Source organism: Egretta garzetta, unplaced genomic scaffold (assembly GCF_000687185.1).
Source record: "Egretta garzetta isolate BGI_Z169 unplaced genomic scaffold, ASM68718v1 scaffold68, whole genome shotgun sequence".
NCBI classification, from domain to species: Eukaryota; Metazoa; Chordata; class Aves; order Pelecaniformes; family Ardeidae; genus Egretta; species Egretta garzetta.
Window position 1 is genome coordinate 5,713,652 of NW_009260774.1, and position 14,596 is coordinate 5,728,247.

General features: G+C 36.7%; 1 protein-coding gene across 3 annotated transcripts in view; it reads right to left on the bottom strand.

Moving 5' to 3' along the window:
- Window positions 1-14,596, bottom strand: part of PPFIA2 (PTPRF interacting protein alpha 2) — a 333,320-nt gene that overhangs the window by 30,651 nt on the left and 288,073 nt on the right. For all 3 annotated transcript variants that reach the window (XM_035901684.1, XM_035901686.1, XM_035901685.1), the window contains 6 exons: window positions 14,103-14,323; window positions 11,132-11,369; window positions 8,411-8,440; window positions 7,385-7,515; window positions 6,966-7,120; window positions 1,772-1,865 (listed from right to left, as the gene is read on the bottom strand). In XM_035901684.1, the coding sequence (XP_035757577.1) occupies window positions 1,772-1,865; window positions 6,966-7,120; window positions 7,385-7,515; window positions 8,411-8,440; window positions 11,132-11,369; window positions 14,103-14,323 (869 nt within the window). The remainder of the gene's footprint in view (window positions 1-1,771; window positions 1,866-6,965; window positions 7,121-7,384; window positions 7,516-8,410; window positions 8,441-11,131; window positions 11,370-14,102; window positions 14,324-14,596) is intronic.

A 14,596-nucleotide genomic window follows, 5' to 3' on the forward strand; every position in this document is an offset into this window, starting at 1 on the left:
ATATAAACTAGCAATGTATGTTAACCTTTCTCTTCTAGCAAATTAAGAGGAATCTTAAAAGCAGTTGTGAGGATTCCAAAGTGAGAACTTAAGAAGACAGACAAATCTAAAGGAACAGGGAAAAAATTCATGACATAGGTATATAATATATGCTTAGGAAAATAGTATACAGTTTAGACTAGATGAATAGTCATAGTCACAAAGGAAAGATTCCTTTCCTTCCAGCAGAGAACATTTTGATTATATCTAATCCATAACAAACTGAGGACAGACAGACACAGGAGTAAAAAAGGAAAGACTTGAAAAGCAGAAAGCATGGAAAAGTCTGTTTGTGTGAGATTAGACCAAAATCTAATAACAGATTATCTGTACACCTACTACTTTCAGACCCAAAACTTGGTAGGCACTCTCTTATATGAAGTAGTCATGTCATATATGCAGTACTATGTGTCAAGTCTTATATTTTATCCAGTTTAAGGAACTAACATATGAGAAAGTGAACACATTCATCCCTTCAAAGTGATTTCAGCACTGTGGTACCTTCAGTCCTCAGAGCTGGAAGATAAATAGGGACTGCAAAAAATAGGCTGCTGAAAATTCAATTATATTCTTTACAAATGGTAAGGTCAGTCTCAAAGTTGCTTTCTAGATTAGTAAAAAAGCATAGTAATATACTCTTTATACCCATATTTCTAAATGTCTAATGAGTGATAAAATGTACAGATAAGAAACAGAGGGACAAGACTCATCAACTTTAATTGCTAAATTGAGGCTGATTTAAATGGAACACTTACATTTGTACATTTCATGGATGTGTACATTTAAAGTTACATTTCATCAGGAGCTTGATATGAAAGTAATGATTAAAAATATTCTACGTATAAATTTAAAGCTGAAACTTTATCCCTAGATTCTTCAGATTAGAACTGTAAATTCTCTTGAAACTTTGCAAAGGAACATTAAAAGATGGAAAGAAACCTGAAACCCCTTCAAATTTTAAAAATGGAGCTTTCAGAATACAAATAATAGCACTACAGTTAATGGTTATGGATGAAAAATAAACCTGTTTGTTTACAGAATGAATTTGCAAAGTCATTTTTAAGTACCATGTTTTTTCTCTGACACCCTCTAATTACATTGGAACTGTGATGCTGCCAGGAGGATTCTTCTGTGTTTGTAGCTTTATTTCAATCATTTTCTTTAGCTCCTGGCAGCTCCTATGAGTCAGTGTATTGGTTTTACAAGGAGGTGCATCAAAGACAGCATTAAATTATTACATAATTTGTGTGAACAAAAGGCTAGGTTGCCATTTGCTGACAGGCAAAAATAAAGTGAAGCTGCTAGTGTTTATGGGGAGCCTTTGACTTCTATAGGCAGAAATAATCATGTGTTCAATAGATAATGCAAAAAATCATTTTTTTCCCTTCTGAAAAATCTATATAGTGAGTCATTAAATGCCTGCCTATTTTTAAGAATTGCATGGAAGGCAAATGTCACGGAATTAATGACAATGTGAAATAGAAAATGTCTCTTTCTCATAAACCTGTTCTTTCACAAATGAAACACTATTGTACAATTGACAGACTCTAAATATTTTTCCCTATATTTTATATGCAGCTTTAAAAACTTCTACACTGGAAAAAACACGCTAAGTTGTAAACTGCCATAGTAGATGGCTTTGCTTCTCATAGCATGTCTGCATAAAACCAACACAAATCTGACCTGTGAGTCAAGTCTGATCCAATGAAAGCCACATGAAAATGGTACTCACTTTTTCTTTAGTCTTCGGTCCTTTTCGGCTTGGGTTCCAAGTTTGCCTAATCCCAGAGATTCCTGAGCTGCTGCCTCTGTTTCCATGTAACCTCCTGGAAAATAAACCAAACCAAACCCCACTGTATTTTGCCATAGCTCTTTCCCAGTTGTTCCCCTCCTCAACCCTTCAACCCCCCTCCCACTGGCCACCATAATCTATGTTTGTTTCCTTAAGCCATGACATCTGCTGTTTGTGGACAACATCTATCACCTACAGAAGTAAATTCTGACAAGCATTTACTACAAGGGAAAGAGTAGAAGTAGAGGGGAAAAACTGGTTGCTCCTCCTTGTGTTTAGCAGAAATGTATGAGAAGAGCTCCCTGATGCCCTTTGCCTGTTTTCCTTTGCCTCCTAAGGTTCAGTCTCATGATCCTAAGTGATGCCCTCACCATTTTTTAATCTTAGTTAGGAAATGCACAAACGAAAGCACCGTCTCAAGAACTGTCTCGTTATTATTGACATAATACAGAATCGCTTAAAGTTGTAATACTAAAGTCTTCATTTTGCTCTCAGAGTCTTTGATGTTATCCCTTCAAACTCCCAAGCCAGGGATGACATAAAGAATCTGTTAGAGAAGTAAAATGCCTCCTAGGCCTCCCTGGAGGTGCCCTGTAGGCACCTAATTCCTGTCAAAGTCATGGGAATTTGAATAACTTGCATAGAGTGACAAGGGAAGCCTGCAGTAAGCCAGGACACCTGGACCAAAATAAAATCATATTATAAATCAAGGACATGACGGGTATTGTCTGATCCATGCTGACCATACAATAACTCCACTAAAATGACTTTCCTGGTGCAGAAGTGGAGAGATGCTCTGAATTTTTATCACTGCCTGGATTCAAGGAGGAAGGGACCTGCGCATGGAGCTGTCAGTACAGTCTCCTGGCTCTGGCTCCAGGCTGTCCTCTCATTTGCACACGTATGTGTGCAGACAGAGAGGCTGCAGCACTTCTTTGAAGGCTGCTTTCCGCCTGTGCTGCTCTTTGGAAGGTGCGTAGCCGACACAAGATGGAAGACAAAAGTACGGTAAACGCTAGTGCTTGACTCCATTTGGCAATGGCAACTTATTTCTCAGCTAACGGATAATGAACAATTGTAGAACAGACACTGGCATAACTAAGAAGGCACAGTATAAATTAAAAGTTTTCTATTCTGATTCATTGATTTTAACCATAAAATAAGGCATAAATATTATATAGTGAAATAGCATCACAGCCTTTAACAAGTCACATTTACATGCACCTCAATCAAGTGAGAACAAAACTTACTGCTGTATCTTGTTTATGATATTAACTTAGAAAAGCCTGGTTTAAGCTGTCCTTTCAAAGCAGGTGTAGTTTTAACACTCCTGCTCATCTAGACAGAATTTTTCTTTATTAAAAAGGACATTACTTCTACAAGTCTCATGATGAGAATGATGCCTCCGATCACAAATGCAGAAAACACGAGCTTACACTTTGCTTTACTTCCTCTGCCTTTCAAAGTTTTACAGAATATCTCATGAAATATTTCTTGCTGACTCTGAAGTAAGTTTTTAATTTCGCCAACTGCTGTATCAATATATCCCGCCTTTCTGAGAGAGCAGTTCGCTGTGTGTTAGAGATGGCACGAGTGCAGTGCAATGAGGGTTTATCACAGTCTGGAAAGTATTCTTGGCATAATGGACTTCACCACAAGACAAACACATCTGGCCTTTTAAATAACCCAGGGCACATGGTATTGGGTGTAGTGATTGTGCCTGTCAGTGTCTTAGGCACGCAGATGGCCACGCTAAATATTTCCTAACAGGCTGACCTTTGTGTACACCATGCAGATCAGCTTCCCTGGGCTAAAAATCCTTGTAACGTATTGTTTGTTGTAGGGACTAAAATATTTAAAATGTAACATGGGAAGAATATTTAAGTGTCTAGTGTGGTATTCCCAAAGTGAGAGAAGACTGGATAAGTTTAAAACCAACCAACCAACCAAATAAATAAAAAAAAAGAAATCATAGAATCATAGAATGTTTTGGGTTGGAAGGGACCCCTAGAGGTCATCTAGTCCAACCCCCCCCACAGTGAGCAGGGACCCCTTTAACCAGATCAGGTTGTTTAGAGCCCCATCCAACCTGGCCTTGAATGTTTCCAGGGATGGGGCCTCCACTACCTCTCTGGGCAACCCATTCCAGTGTTTCACTACCCTCATTGTAAAGAATTTCTTCCTTATATCCAGTCTAAACCTACCCTGCTTCAGTTTAAAACCATTACCCTTTGTCCTGTCACAGCTGGCCCTACTAAAAAGATTGTCCCCATCTTTTCTATAGGCTCCCTTTAAATACTGAAAGGCCGCAATCAGGTCTCCCTGCAGCCTTCTTTTCTCTAGGCTGAACAAGCCCAACAATCTCAGCCTGTCAAATAAAAGGCACTTGTGCTCTCTGTAACATTCCTTTTCCTTTCTCCAATAAATAAATCTTGAAGAATCTAGATATCTTGAATCTTGATTCTAAGAAAGATCTCCTAAGGCACGAATTTGCCTTTGAACAATAACACAAATGGTTTAGCAGACATGGCAAAAGTAGCAAATTATAAAATAATGAAACTCTGGTAAGTTTAGCAGTTGAAAATGAATAACTTCAGAGTTTTGCAGGGAATGAAGAGTGAGGAAATCTTCTCTGTGATAGCCTGGCTCTGTTGAGGAAGTGGTAAAACTTTGGAGGCTCCAATATTGCTTCTTAAATACAAATATATATTACATGTGATTTACGGATATTATAGAATTAGTTACAGAAGTGTTACGTGTACTTACAATGGGATCACTGGGATCCCTTATATTCTCTGCATTGACGTGAACTTTTAAAGCACTCCTTTAAGTGTAATTGTGTGTATGTTCAAATATGCATATAAGAAAATAAATCCATTTTTCTGAGGCTTAAAATTACATTTATTACTTCTTCAGTATTTGATGTGCTATTGAAGAAAAGGTATTTTCCATATTCAAAAATCTATATCAAATTAGAATGTTTAATTTAAGCAAGGAATTAAATGAGATTCTTTTATTGATTTTGTGTTATAAATTTAGGTTATGAAAACTACAAATATACAGCAGTGCAGTGATGATAGGACTTACTGTCTCGATTTCTGTGATATAGTATCTCACTATATATAGAACTATTAATTATATAGCTGCACAGATAGCATACCTGTCATGGAATTGATTGAAGTACTACCATGATTGTGGTTTTTTAAGTTTTGTTTTGTCTTTAAAGAACTGCCATTGAATGGAAACTGCCACTCAATTTATTTTTTTTATTTTGGTATCTTAAAAATTAAGATGAGAAAAACTACTCTAATACAGTGGCCCAATGTTGTTTCAATTTCTAAACATATTTTGCTCCTACTTTTTGGTCAGTTAACAGTCCTACTGTTAATTTTATACATGCTTGTAAACCTGGTTTGCTTAATTAAAACATGCTTTATACTGAAATCTTTTCTGTTGAGCTAAAGGATGGAAGCCACAAAAATTTCATTTATTGCAAATCTTCACTAATATCTTTTTGCAATTTCATGAGCTAGTGCTGGGAATTACAAATAGGCTTTATCCAATTATACATATGTTTTATTAATAATGTTGGATATTATTAAACAATTAATCTATTGCCAGATCACATTGCTCTTGAGACAATCTTTAAAGTTGTTATTTTATTTTTGTTGAACATTGCAAGGAACTGCAGGGAAGACCAACACATTTATTACATCTTTGTCCTCTGTGTTCCTGAGTTACTGTGAAATCACAGATTATTATGCATAATCCATCAGTATCAATAAAATTGATTTTATGGAATGTAAATGTGAATTCATAACACCATCTAAAGTTATAAAATTCTCCATCACTGCAAATGGTGACATGCAGGTGTATTTGAGAGACTCTTCATCGATGCTGAAATACATTAAACTATGAAAAAGATTGACTAAATCAGTTTTATTCTTCCCATAGTGACAAAAAAAGGGAATTAAAAATGCGATTAGAAATTATTTTTTTTTTCAAGAACACAAGGTTCTCACAGGCAGAGAAGTGTTGGAGTATAAACGGAGAATGCTGAGTTATTTGATTTTACCCTGCTATTTAGACTTTAATATTACTTTATTTTATTCTGTGTGATTTTAGCGATGGGTTTGTTAGTAGTGATAAGGACATGTTTTATTATGAATTCAGGTTTTTAGTTTCAGGTTTACATATTGCTTAAGCATTTACAGTTACTGTAAACTCTTAAAATTCTTTTACAGGTGTTATGTGGTCACCATGGCAGTAAAAATGTAGTGCCTCACAAATTCATACTGACATCTTTGTGACCAGGGGAGAGCTAGTATTTCTATTTTACTGACACATCTATACCAATTTGGTCCTTGCACTGGCATGTCTATATATGCTAATCTTAATCTAGCTAAATCAGATAGCCTAGCAATATAGACTAAGGATATATTTTCCCATCTGGGCATGCAGACTTTCACTTCACCTTCCATTGCTTATGCCACCTAAGTTAGTTAAATAAAATTACGCTATGACTGACTTTTTTTTTGCACGGGGTATAGACACATCCTATGGAATGAATATTATGGAGGAAATTTTTTACTAGGAATGAATTAGAGTAAGGTCTTGGCAAGGGAAAAGGGCAGAAGAAGTAGGAAGAAAACAAAGCATTGCTGTGAGCAGCAGAGCTAATTCAAAGAGTGTGATGAGGACATTCAGTGACAGGCACTAGCAGACATCTATGGACATAATGAAATCTGAAAAGCAACTACATTTACTTGTAAGCACCTTCCATATCACATAGTTACACCCCTTATAGTGGTTTATTACTTACTACTTTCCCACCTCCTCTTTATTTTGATTATTTGAGAACAGACACCTGTTAGCACTTTTACCCTAACTCAAGAAAGTATTGAAGCAGTAGGTTCAGTGAAGATGATGACTCTAGTAATTTGTGCCAGAAACCTCCTTCCATTTGTGTTACAGTCGTAGCAAACACCTGTTTGATAGCAATGAAGTTTAATGGGAAGGTTCTGCCAGACTAAAGAGAAAAATTAGTAAATTGGAAAACTGAAAAGAAGCAAAATTAAAAATGGAAAAATGACTGTGAAATGGTGATCTGGGCTTGTTACCACTAATTCCTTACTGAGCTGTCCAAGTCGAGCCTTCTCTTTTTTACCGAACAAACGTCCTATTGAAGACTTGATTCCTTTCTTCTTGGGAGCTTTGTGCAGGGAGTCCTGGCTGCTATTGACACTGCCAAGACCAATGCTTTCTGGCTCCAGTGAAGCAGGCAAACTACTACAAAATGGTAACAAAGAAATTGAATAAATAACATGTCAAAATTTGTAGGTAATTTTTTTTTTCTTAAGCAGCTCTATAAAAAAATTAATTGGTTATACTTCAGTAATAATCTCCCCACAAGTGAAACCATCACATCTTCTTCCCTAAATGATTTAGAAACATGAAAAATCAGGTCATTTTGGAATAGTTAAACAACATGATTTGAAGAGAATAATGGGCGGTAAAGCAGTGAAGTACCAATTCATGTTACAAATATCTTACCTTCTGGCATCATTGTGGTATGAAGAAGGAAGGGTATGAGTCATTCTGATAGCTCTGGGTGTTGGGGGAGGAGAAGTTTCACATTTGATTGTGGCTTTATCTTCACGTCCATCTTCTTCAACTACTGCAATCTGTGGGAGAGGAACTCCATGAGAGCATATTAGCTTTTCAAGAAAGTTTCAACATATGCTACATGAATTTGTCAAGTGAACTGAAGCATGTATGGATTCAAGTGCGATTTTTGGAGAAAATTGTAAGGATTCTTATTTTTTAAAGAGACTATTGGGAAAGAGCAATTGCTTAAATACAGCAGCTTAAAGTATGTATTTGAAATAAAAGAGATTGCACTTGGAGGCAAAATTAATTCCTTTTTTGCCAAACAGGTTGATCTAGTAGAGGTCTAAACATGAAAATAACCTTAGGTATGAGCGGGCCTCTTGCATTAAACAGGATTACTGAAGTAAACAAAGTTTCTCAGGGATGTAAGGGAGAAGGTAAATAGAGATATAAACAGGACCACTCTCTCCACAGCCTGTTAACAGAATGGTCAGAATGCTTGAAAATAGGCACGAACAAAAAGGAGTTCTGTCACAGCATATAATGATTTATCTTAAATATTGTCTCCTCTCATGTGAAAATAAATCCCATATTCAGTGCCAATTCCGTAATCAACTTTATATTGCTCAGAAGATTTCAAGTAATCTGACTTTGGTTCCTCCAGCAAGATGAATGGCCAAAATACATTTGAAGGTAATTCTTTTGTGTCCACACTTTGTTTTTAATTGCGTTCCTTTAAGTTTGCGTGTAGAGGCTACCACTCCAAGGTATCAGTGGTGGGCCTTGATTCTATGGCCTAGCTGTGACCCCTGCAAGTCTTTCCAGGTAGGATTAAAATGATTATATTCAGGAATCAAACAAAAAGGAGAAGAGAGCATGCAGTGGCTGGCAAGGAACACGGTTATCTAAATAGCAGAGGAATATGATAAATGTGCTCTTCCAAAGGTAAAAAACCCCCAAGTATCATACCTTTCTCCGGTGTTTCCTTAGGTCGCTTGGCTTAGATTGGTAACAAAAGGAACAACAACAAAAAAAATGATTAATAAATCTTATTTGAGCATAACAAAATGCCATACATTAATTGTTCTCACATTCAGAAGTGGGAAGGGAACATTTCATTAATTTAATGCTACTCATATTATATACTAATTATACACTTGGTGTCATAACACAAAATAATTCCTGACAAATATGCCATTCTGGGAAAACAGCTATTTCTTCTTAAGTTACAATCTAATTTTTATAAGTTTAGCAAAGAATAGGACATTTCAAGCTTATAGTGTGCTTTTTATTTTTGGAGTTTTCATATAAATCCTTCTATTAACCCCAACACAGAGTTTTGGTGGGTTTTTGGTTTGTTTTTGTTTTTTTTTTGTTTTGGTTTGTTTTTTTTTGTTTAGTTTTATCTAATATTACAAATGTATTGGTGTCTCACCAAGTATAAACACAAAATATCAACAAATACCATGTCTGAAAAAGGGGTCTTTCTCTCCAGTTATCACTATTAATGTGACTGGCATTTTCAGTTAACGGTTACAAGTTCATCCATCTTCTGTACTGCAGCATTATTTGGCAATAGAAGGCTGCCAGAACATGCCTTGTGCTATCCCCTTTTAATTTTTATTTTTGCTAGATGTCTCATTAATTCAAGGAAAACTGAAGATACCCTGCAGAATTTATTTCCTGCATGGACCTGGCCTGTGGAAACTCATGCAGTACTGCTCCTCCATCCAACTTTTACTGGATCATTTGGCAATTTGTGCTCTAGAGACCAAACCTCTACAGAGCTCTTCCCAACTAAAAGTTTCCACTTAGAGGGTGTCAGATAGCCTGTTGTGTCTGTCCCCAGCCAGGAAGGAGAAGATATTCAACACTGAACCCCTGCTGAAACAGTGCAGGGCAGAAGTGTCCTGAAATGGTTGATGAGGGTGAGCAAAGTTGTAGGCTCTGCCGTTGAGCATGCAGTGGGGCGCTAGTTCTACAGTTTATGGGTATGTCAAAAATTCAACTACAACACATAGAGACATCTCCATCTGAGCTTTAGGACAGCTAGAGCTGGGTGCCAGTTGAGGCCATGGCAACCTGAAGCGCAGAGGCAATGCTGTCATTTTGTATTTGAATCTGATGAACCTACTGACCCAAACCTACTGTGTCCAAATCAAGGCAACCAGGCAGCGCAGATGTCTGCTAGAAGGCCAGTTTAACCATCATCATTTGCCTGTAGCCAGATCGCTTAGTTTAAATGGCTGCTGAAATGAAGCCAAACTGCATATTTGGGAAGGTGCTGCTTTGGTGAGGTGGGTGGCACCGTGGCAGCCTGCATACCCACTCCCTCCACAATGGTCTGTGCCCACCAACGTTTTCATTTCTGCTGTTCTGCAGTGGGAACTGAGGGCAGCAAAGAATCAGTGCCACAGTCTGCCACAACTGCCAGCCCTGACCTCCTCTCTGCTGTCCTTAGCTCCCAAGAAAGCACCATCCTAAAATGTGAGGGGTAGAGGTGGATAAAAGTAGTTCCTAGGAAAAGGGAACACTTGGCTAGATGATGGTAGACAGAAGTCTCTACTCCCAGCAGAGCAGAATGAACAGCCAGGCTCCCCTCCCAGCTGTTCTTAGCAACCTTCTCAGCTAGGAGAGTTAACTTCTGCTTTCTGATTGAAGATCAAAGCTCACTTCCCCTCTGCTAACAGGCTCCACAGGGAATCAGTGTCCCCCACCAAGGGGACATTGATGACATTCAGATTATCAGAGAAATGACAAATTATAAATGGGGTTACACATATCCCATTCTCCTCACTGTACGTAGCAAAGTGGGCTGCTTTGATTCTTTCCCAGTGCTTAACAGGATGAAGTCAACTCGGGCTCCAAACTGGTTTGTAGCTCACACTGAACACTGCACCTTATGTCTGCACTCCAATCAGAACTGTACAACTTGAATATGTCAACACATACTACCTTCACTTACTTGACTGTTGCACTGCTTCTTTTTGACTAGGACCAAATTAAATTGTTTGCAAATTCCTTTTCAAATCAAACCAGACATTTCAGAATATGTCTTCAAAGGTACAGTAATGTTAGAAATGCTTTGCATGATAATTTGATGGCTTAGTATCTATTTATGTGTGCTGCTTGCAATGTTGAAATATCTCAGTCAAATGAATTATTGGAAAACAAAGCACTTATCTTAAGTGCTTGATATACTGTCATGAAGAACAGATACAAAATGCTGCAAGTATAAAAGAGTATACCAAATATAGAAGCATATACAAATGATCACATATATGAAGCAGTAGGTTTAATATCTTCTAGACATTTATTGGAGGTTTAAACTCAGCAATAGTCCCGCAGACTACTGTGTAACAACTGTATTACTTTAGAGCTTTTAATTAGTAAATATTTTTTACATGTAAATTGATTACAGTAATTCCAATTACCAGTTCTGTTCCTTATTAATTCCACTGCCTGTATGCTGAAGGCCCTTGATCCTCAGATCATTATGTCACTTGTGAATCATCCATTGCTCAAAACCACAGTAACAACAACCCAAACCACCCAAACGTCCATATTCTAGGGAATTTGTATGTATGATGAAGAGGTGAATAAAGAATTGGAGGCATAAGCCATTTATACAGTCAAAAGATGAACTATTTAATACTAGAAACCTAAAATTAGTGTCACAAAGTTTCTTACCAGTGTCATTACCCCCATTCTGTCCATCTCCCTGGCTGGACTGCGAGGGGTGAGTTTAGGAGTTGAGTGTCCACTGGGAGGAGATGAGCTTGCAAGTGACGATGCAGTCACTGAGCCAGTAATGGATGTACCTTGGTGGACTCTGGCCAGATTTAAGCCTTCCAGACTCACGCTGGCCACTCTGTTCTCTATCTCTTCGGCACGCAGTTCTGTTGACTCCTTCTCTTCTTGGATTAACCTCATTAAATAAAAGAAGAACATGGTTGTATTTGTCTCTGCATACCCCAAAAGCAAAACTAAAAAATGTTTCCTTTCAAATGAGATTCAAAAGAAAAAGAAAGCAAACTTGAATAGCATAGATCAACTCCAAAGTAATACTGAAAAGGGTATTTTTAATCACCAGAATTATAAAATTCTTTTTCTTATTTCCTTCATCCTCAAAAACTGTTTGAAGAATCTGCCCAACAAGAAGACTCAACATATGACATTTCAGGAAGACTGGTTCCTTTGCAAAGGAGACAGTATAGGGGAGGTGGGGTTAACAATCCAATTTACCATAGGAAACTAATTCCAATCTTAATTTGGCTTCATCTGATTTTCTGTTGCCAAAGCATGAACACGAATTTAAAAACAAATGAAATTGGGCCTTTAAGAAGGGAATTGCTAAGATAATCCACATTAATAAAACAAGAACATGAAAAAAAATTTGTCCATTTCATCCCTACAGACTGATGAAAAAATTACAGTTGTTTCTAAAGCACTGAGTTTTTAAGTGTGTTTCATTAAAATAGGTCTCTTGTTAACAACTAATATAAGCTTCTTAAACATATATAGCCTCAATAGGTTGCTTCCACTGGGTTCTTTAGTTTTGGTTTTTAATCGTGATTGCATCTAGAATGATAAAATATGTTTAAAATAAAACAGTTCTTTATAAGACCTTTGCCCATAAACCCATGTTAGAAGGGGTCTTTTCTTGTGAAGAGGAAAAAGTATGAAGGATCAAGGCTAAATGAGAGAATACGAAGTCTGGGGAAGCTGAAACTGTGAAGTCGGCTTTTCTGAGTGAAGTGAAGCCAGTACGTTAAATGAAACCATAATAGATTGAAAACAGAAACCTACAAATTCCTATGCTGTGATAAATCTTCTTCCCTAACATCCATTTCAAAATTTCTATAAAATGGCTATGGTTCTTTCTGAAATGAGGCATGGCAGGAACTTAAAGGCAAATAATATTTTGAGAGGGAATTATAACAATCTTGTTTTTCATTTTAGTAATCTAAATTCTGAATCATCTTGTATGATTCAAATCTAAGGCAAAATACATTTTTAATCTCTTTTATTATCTCCAAACTTTTGATAAACCCTCAGAGTGTTTGTCAAGAAAAAAAAAAGAAACCAAGAAAATGTGAAATGCAGTAGAGTTTATAAGACTATTCTTGTAGAATCATTTTTCCTGAAAAATATAAAACCCCACAAAATTAGTTACCTGGTTCTTTAATAATGATGGTGATGGTAATGAAAGTCTATACTTCAGTATAAGCTTAACAGTAGGGGAAATAAACTACTCTCAGTGGACCTCCAGTAAAAATGTCTACATACAATGTGCACTCTTGCTTCCTTTTTTGAGACAAAACTGCACCTAGCATCTAAGTCAAGATCTTGTGTTAAGTAAAACAGTGATCTGATTCAGGATGGCACAAATAATATCCCGCTATGTCACCTGCAGGTACAATTTTTTGTGAAAACCTTTTACTGTATTACATAATTACCTGTTAAATTGTCAAAATATTAGTATTTTTTAAAACAAATAAATTTGTTGCATCTACAGCTTCCTGAATTGGTCACAGTGCTTACTTGCTTGTAACAACAGAACACATGGATAAGGTTCTCTTCTGCATACACTGTTTTAAGGAGATTTACCCTCCCAATAACAAAATTTCTCTTTTGACTCTCTATGTTGATGGCTGTAATGAGAGATTTTAGAAAATAGCAGTGCAATCCTATCTGAATGAAGAAATTCTGGGAGTAATGAAAATGCAAAGCTGTAGATCTATAACAAAAAGTCTCCCCTACGAACAGTAAAGTTATTCAAATTCAATATATTCCACCAGAGTTCTCCCTTTAAAGTTACTTTGCTCAGAGAATGACTGAGATTTGGCAAAAGGTAATATGGTTTTGACCAGTTTTTCTGTCTGTAGTATTACCAGAAAGTCAATCATACATTTAGTAATCTCCTTCATCTCCTTCTAGAGAAACAGTCACTAACGAGAGGAATTTTTTCCACACACCAAGCTTTTAAAAGCTATCTTTCTTGAAAAACATGTAAGAATGCTTTGAGCCTAAAATACGGTTTCACTTATAAAACTCACTTAACTAAAATATGTCATTGGATTTTCTATCACTCCATTAAATTTGCACAGAAATTATTAAGATATATTCAATTCACCACCTATTTCCAAGCACTATAACCCAACTTGGAGCATGAAAAATCACCTACTGTGCCTCCAAAGAAAATCAAAACCATGTTTTGGAAAACATGGCTTATACGAGATGTAACATAAGAATAATTATCAGAAGAAAGCATGAAGAGCACTAAAATAAAACATTTCTGATAGGAGGTCATTAGTGAGTATGAGGAGTCATGCAAAACAGTGAAAAAGACCTTGAAAAAAGATTATGAATAGCAATCTGTCAAATTTGCCCTGTGTTAGCCTTCGCTATCATATTTCTCTTCAATTGGCCAGCAGTTCTTCACTTGGAAAGTTTTTTAAAAGAAATTTCTATGGTTAGGAAATGAAGAAGCCATTATTATCTTCACACAATCAATACTCATATGAAAAGCAGACACATTTTCAATCCTTTAAATGTACAAGTGGTTTCCTAATTGCTATGAATGGTACCTGAACTCATGCACTAAAGAAAGCTTGAAGCTGTAACCATAAGTGCATCACAGCTGGTTCAGGCTACATACCTGATTTCTTTATTGATTGCATCTAGCTGCTCCTGAAGCATCATGGCCAGAGTCTGGGCATCAGAATGGCCGCTTGGTGACAAGAGGTCCATGGAGCTGAAGAGTGTTTCTCTATCATCGTCATCGATGTCGGACATTTCAGTGTCGCTTTCAAATGGATGGCTGCTCAAAACGCCAATCTGCTGAGTCCTATTCCACTCGTGATCACCAAGTGATTTTACCTGAGCAGGAATTAGGATGTACATGGCTTATTCCATGGAAAACAACTGCAAAGTTGAACTTCTATAAAATGGGAAAGGAAAGCAACTAAAATTTAAGAATACTTATTCAATGATTAATTCACCATTAATACTTGCAATATTACCGCACATGATGTAAAGTATTTTCACATAATTTCTAATACTGTGTAGAATTAACTGTTGGGATAATTTACACAAAAACATACCCAGAAAAGACGACAGTCAAGTATGCTTGAACTTTAACCTTTTCTGCCT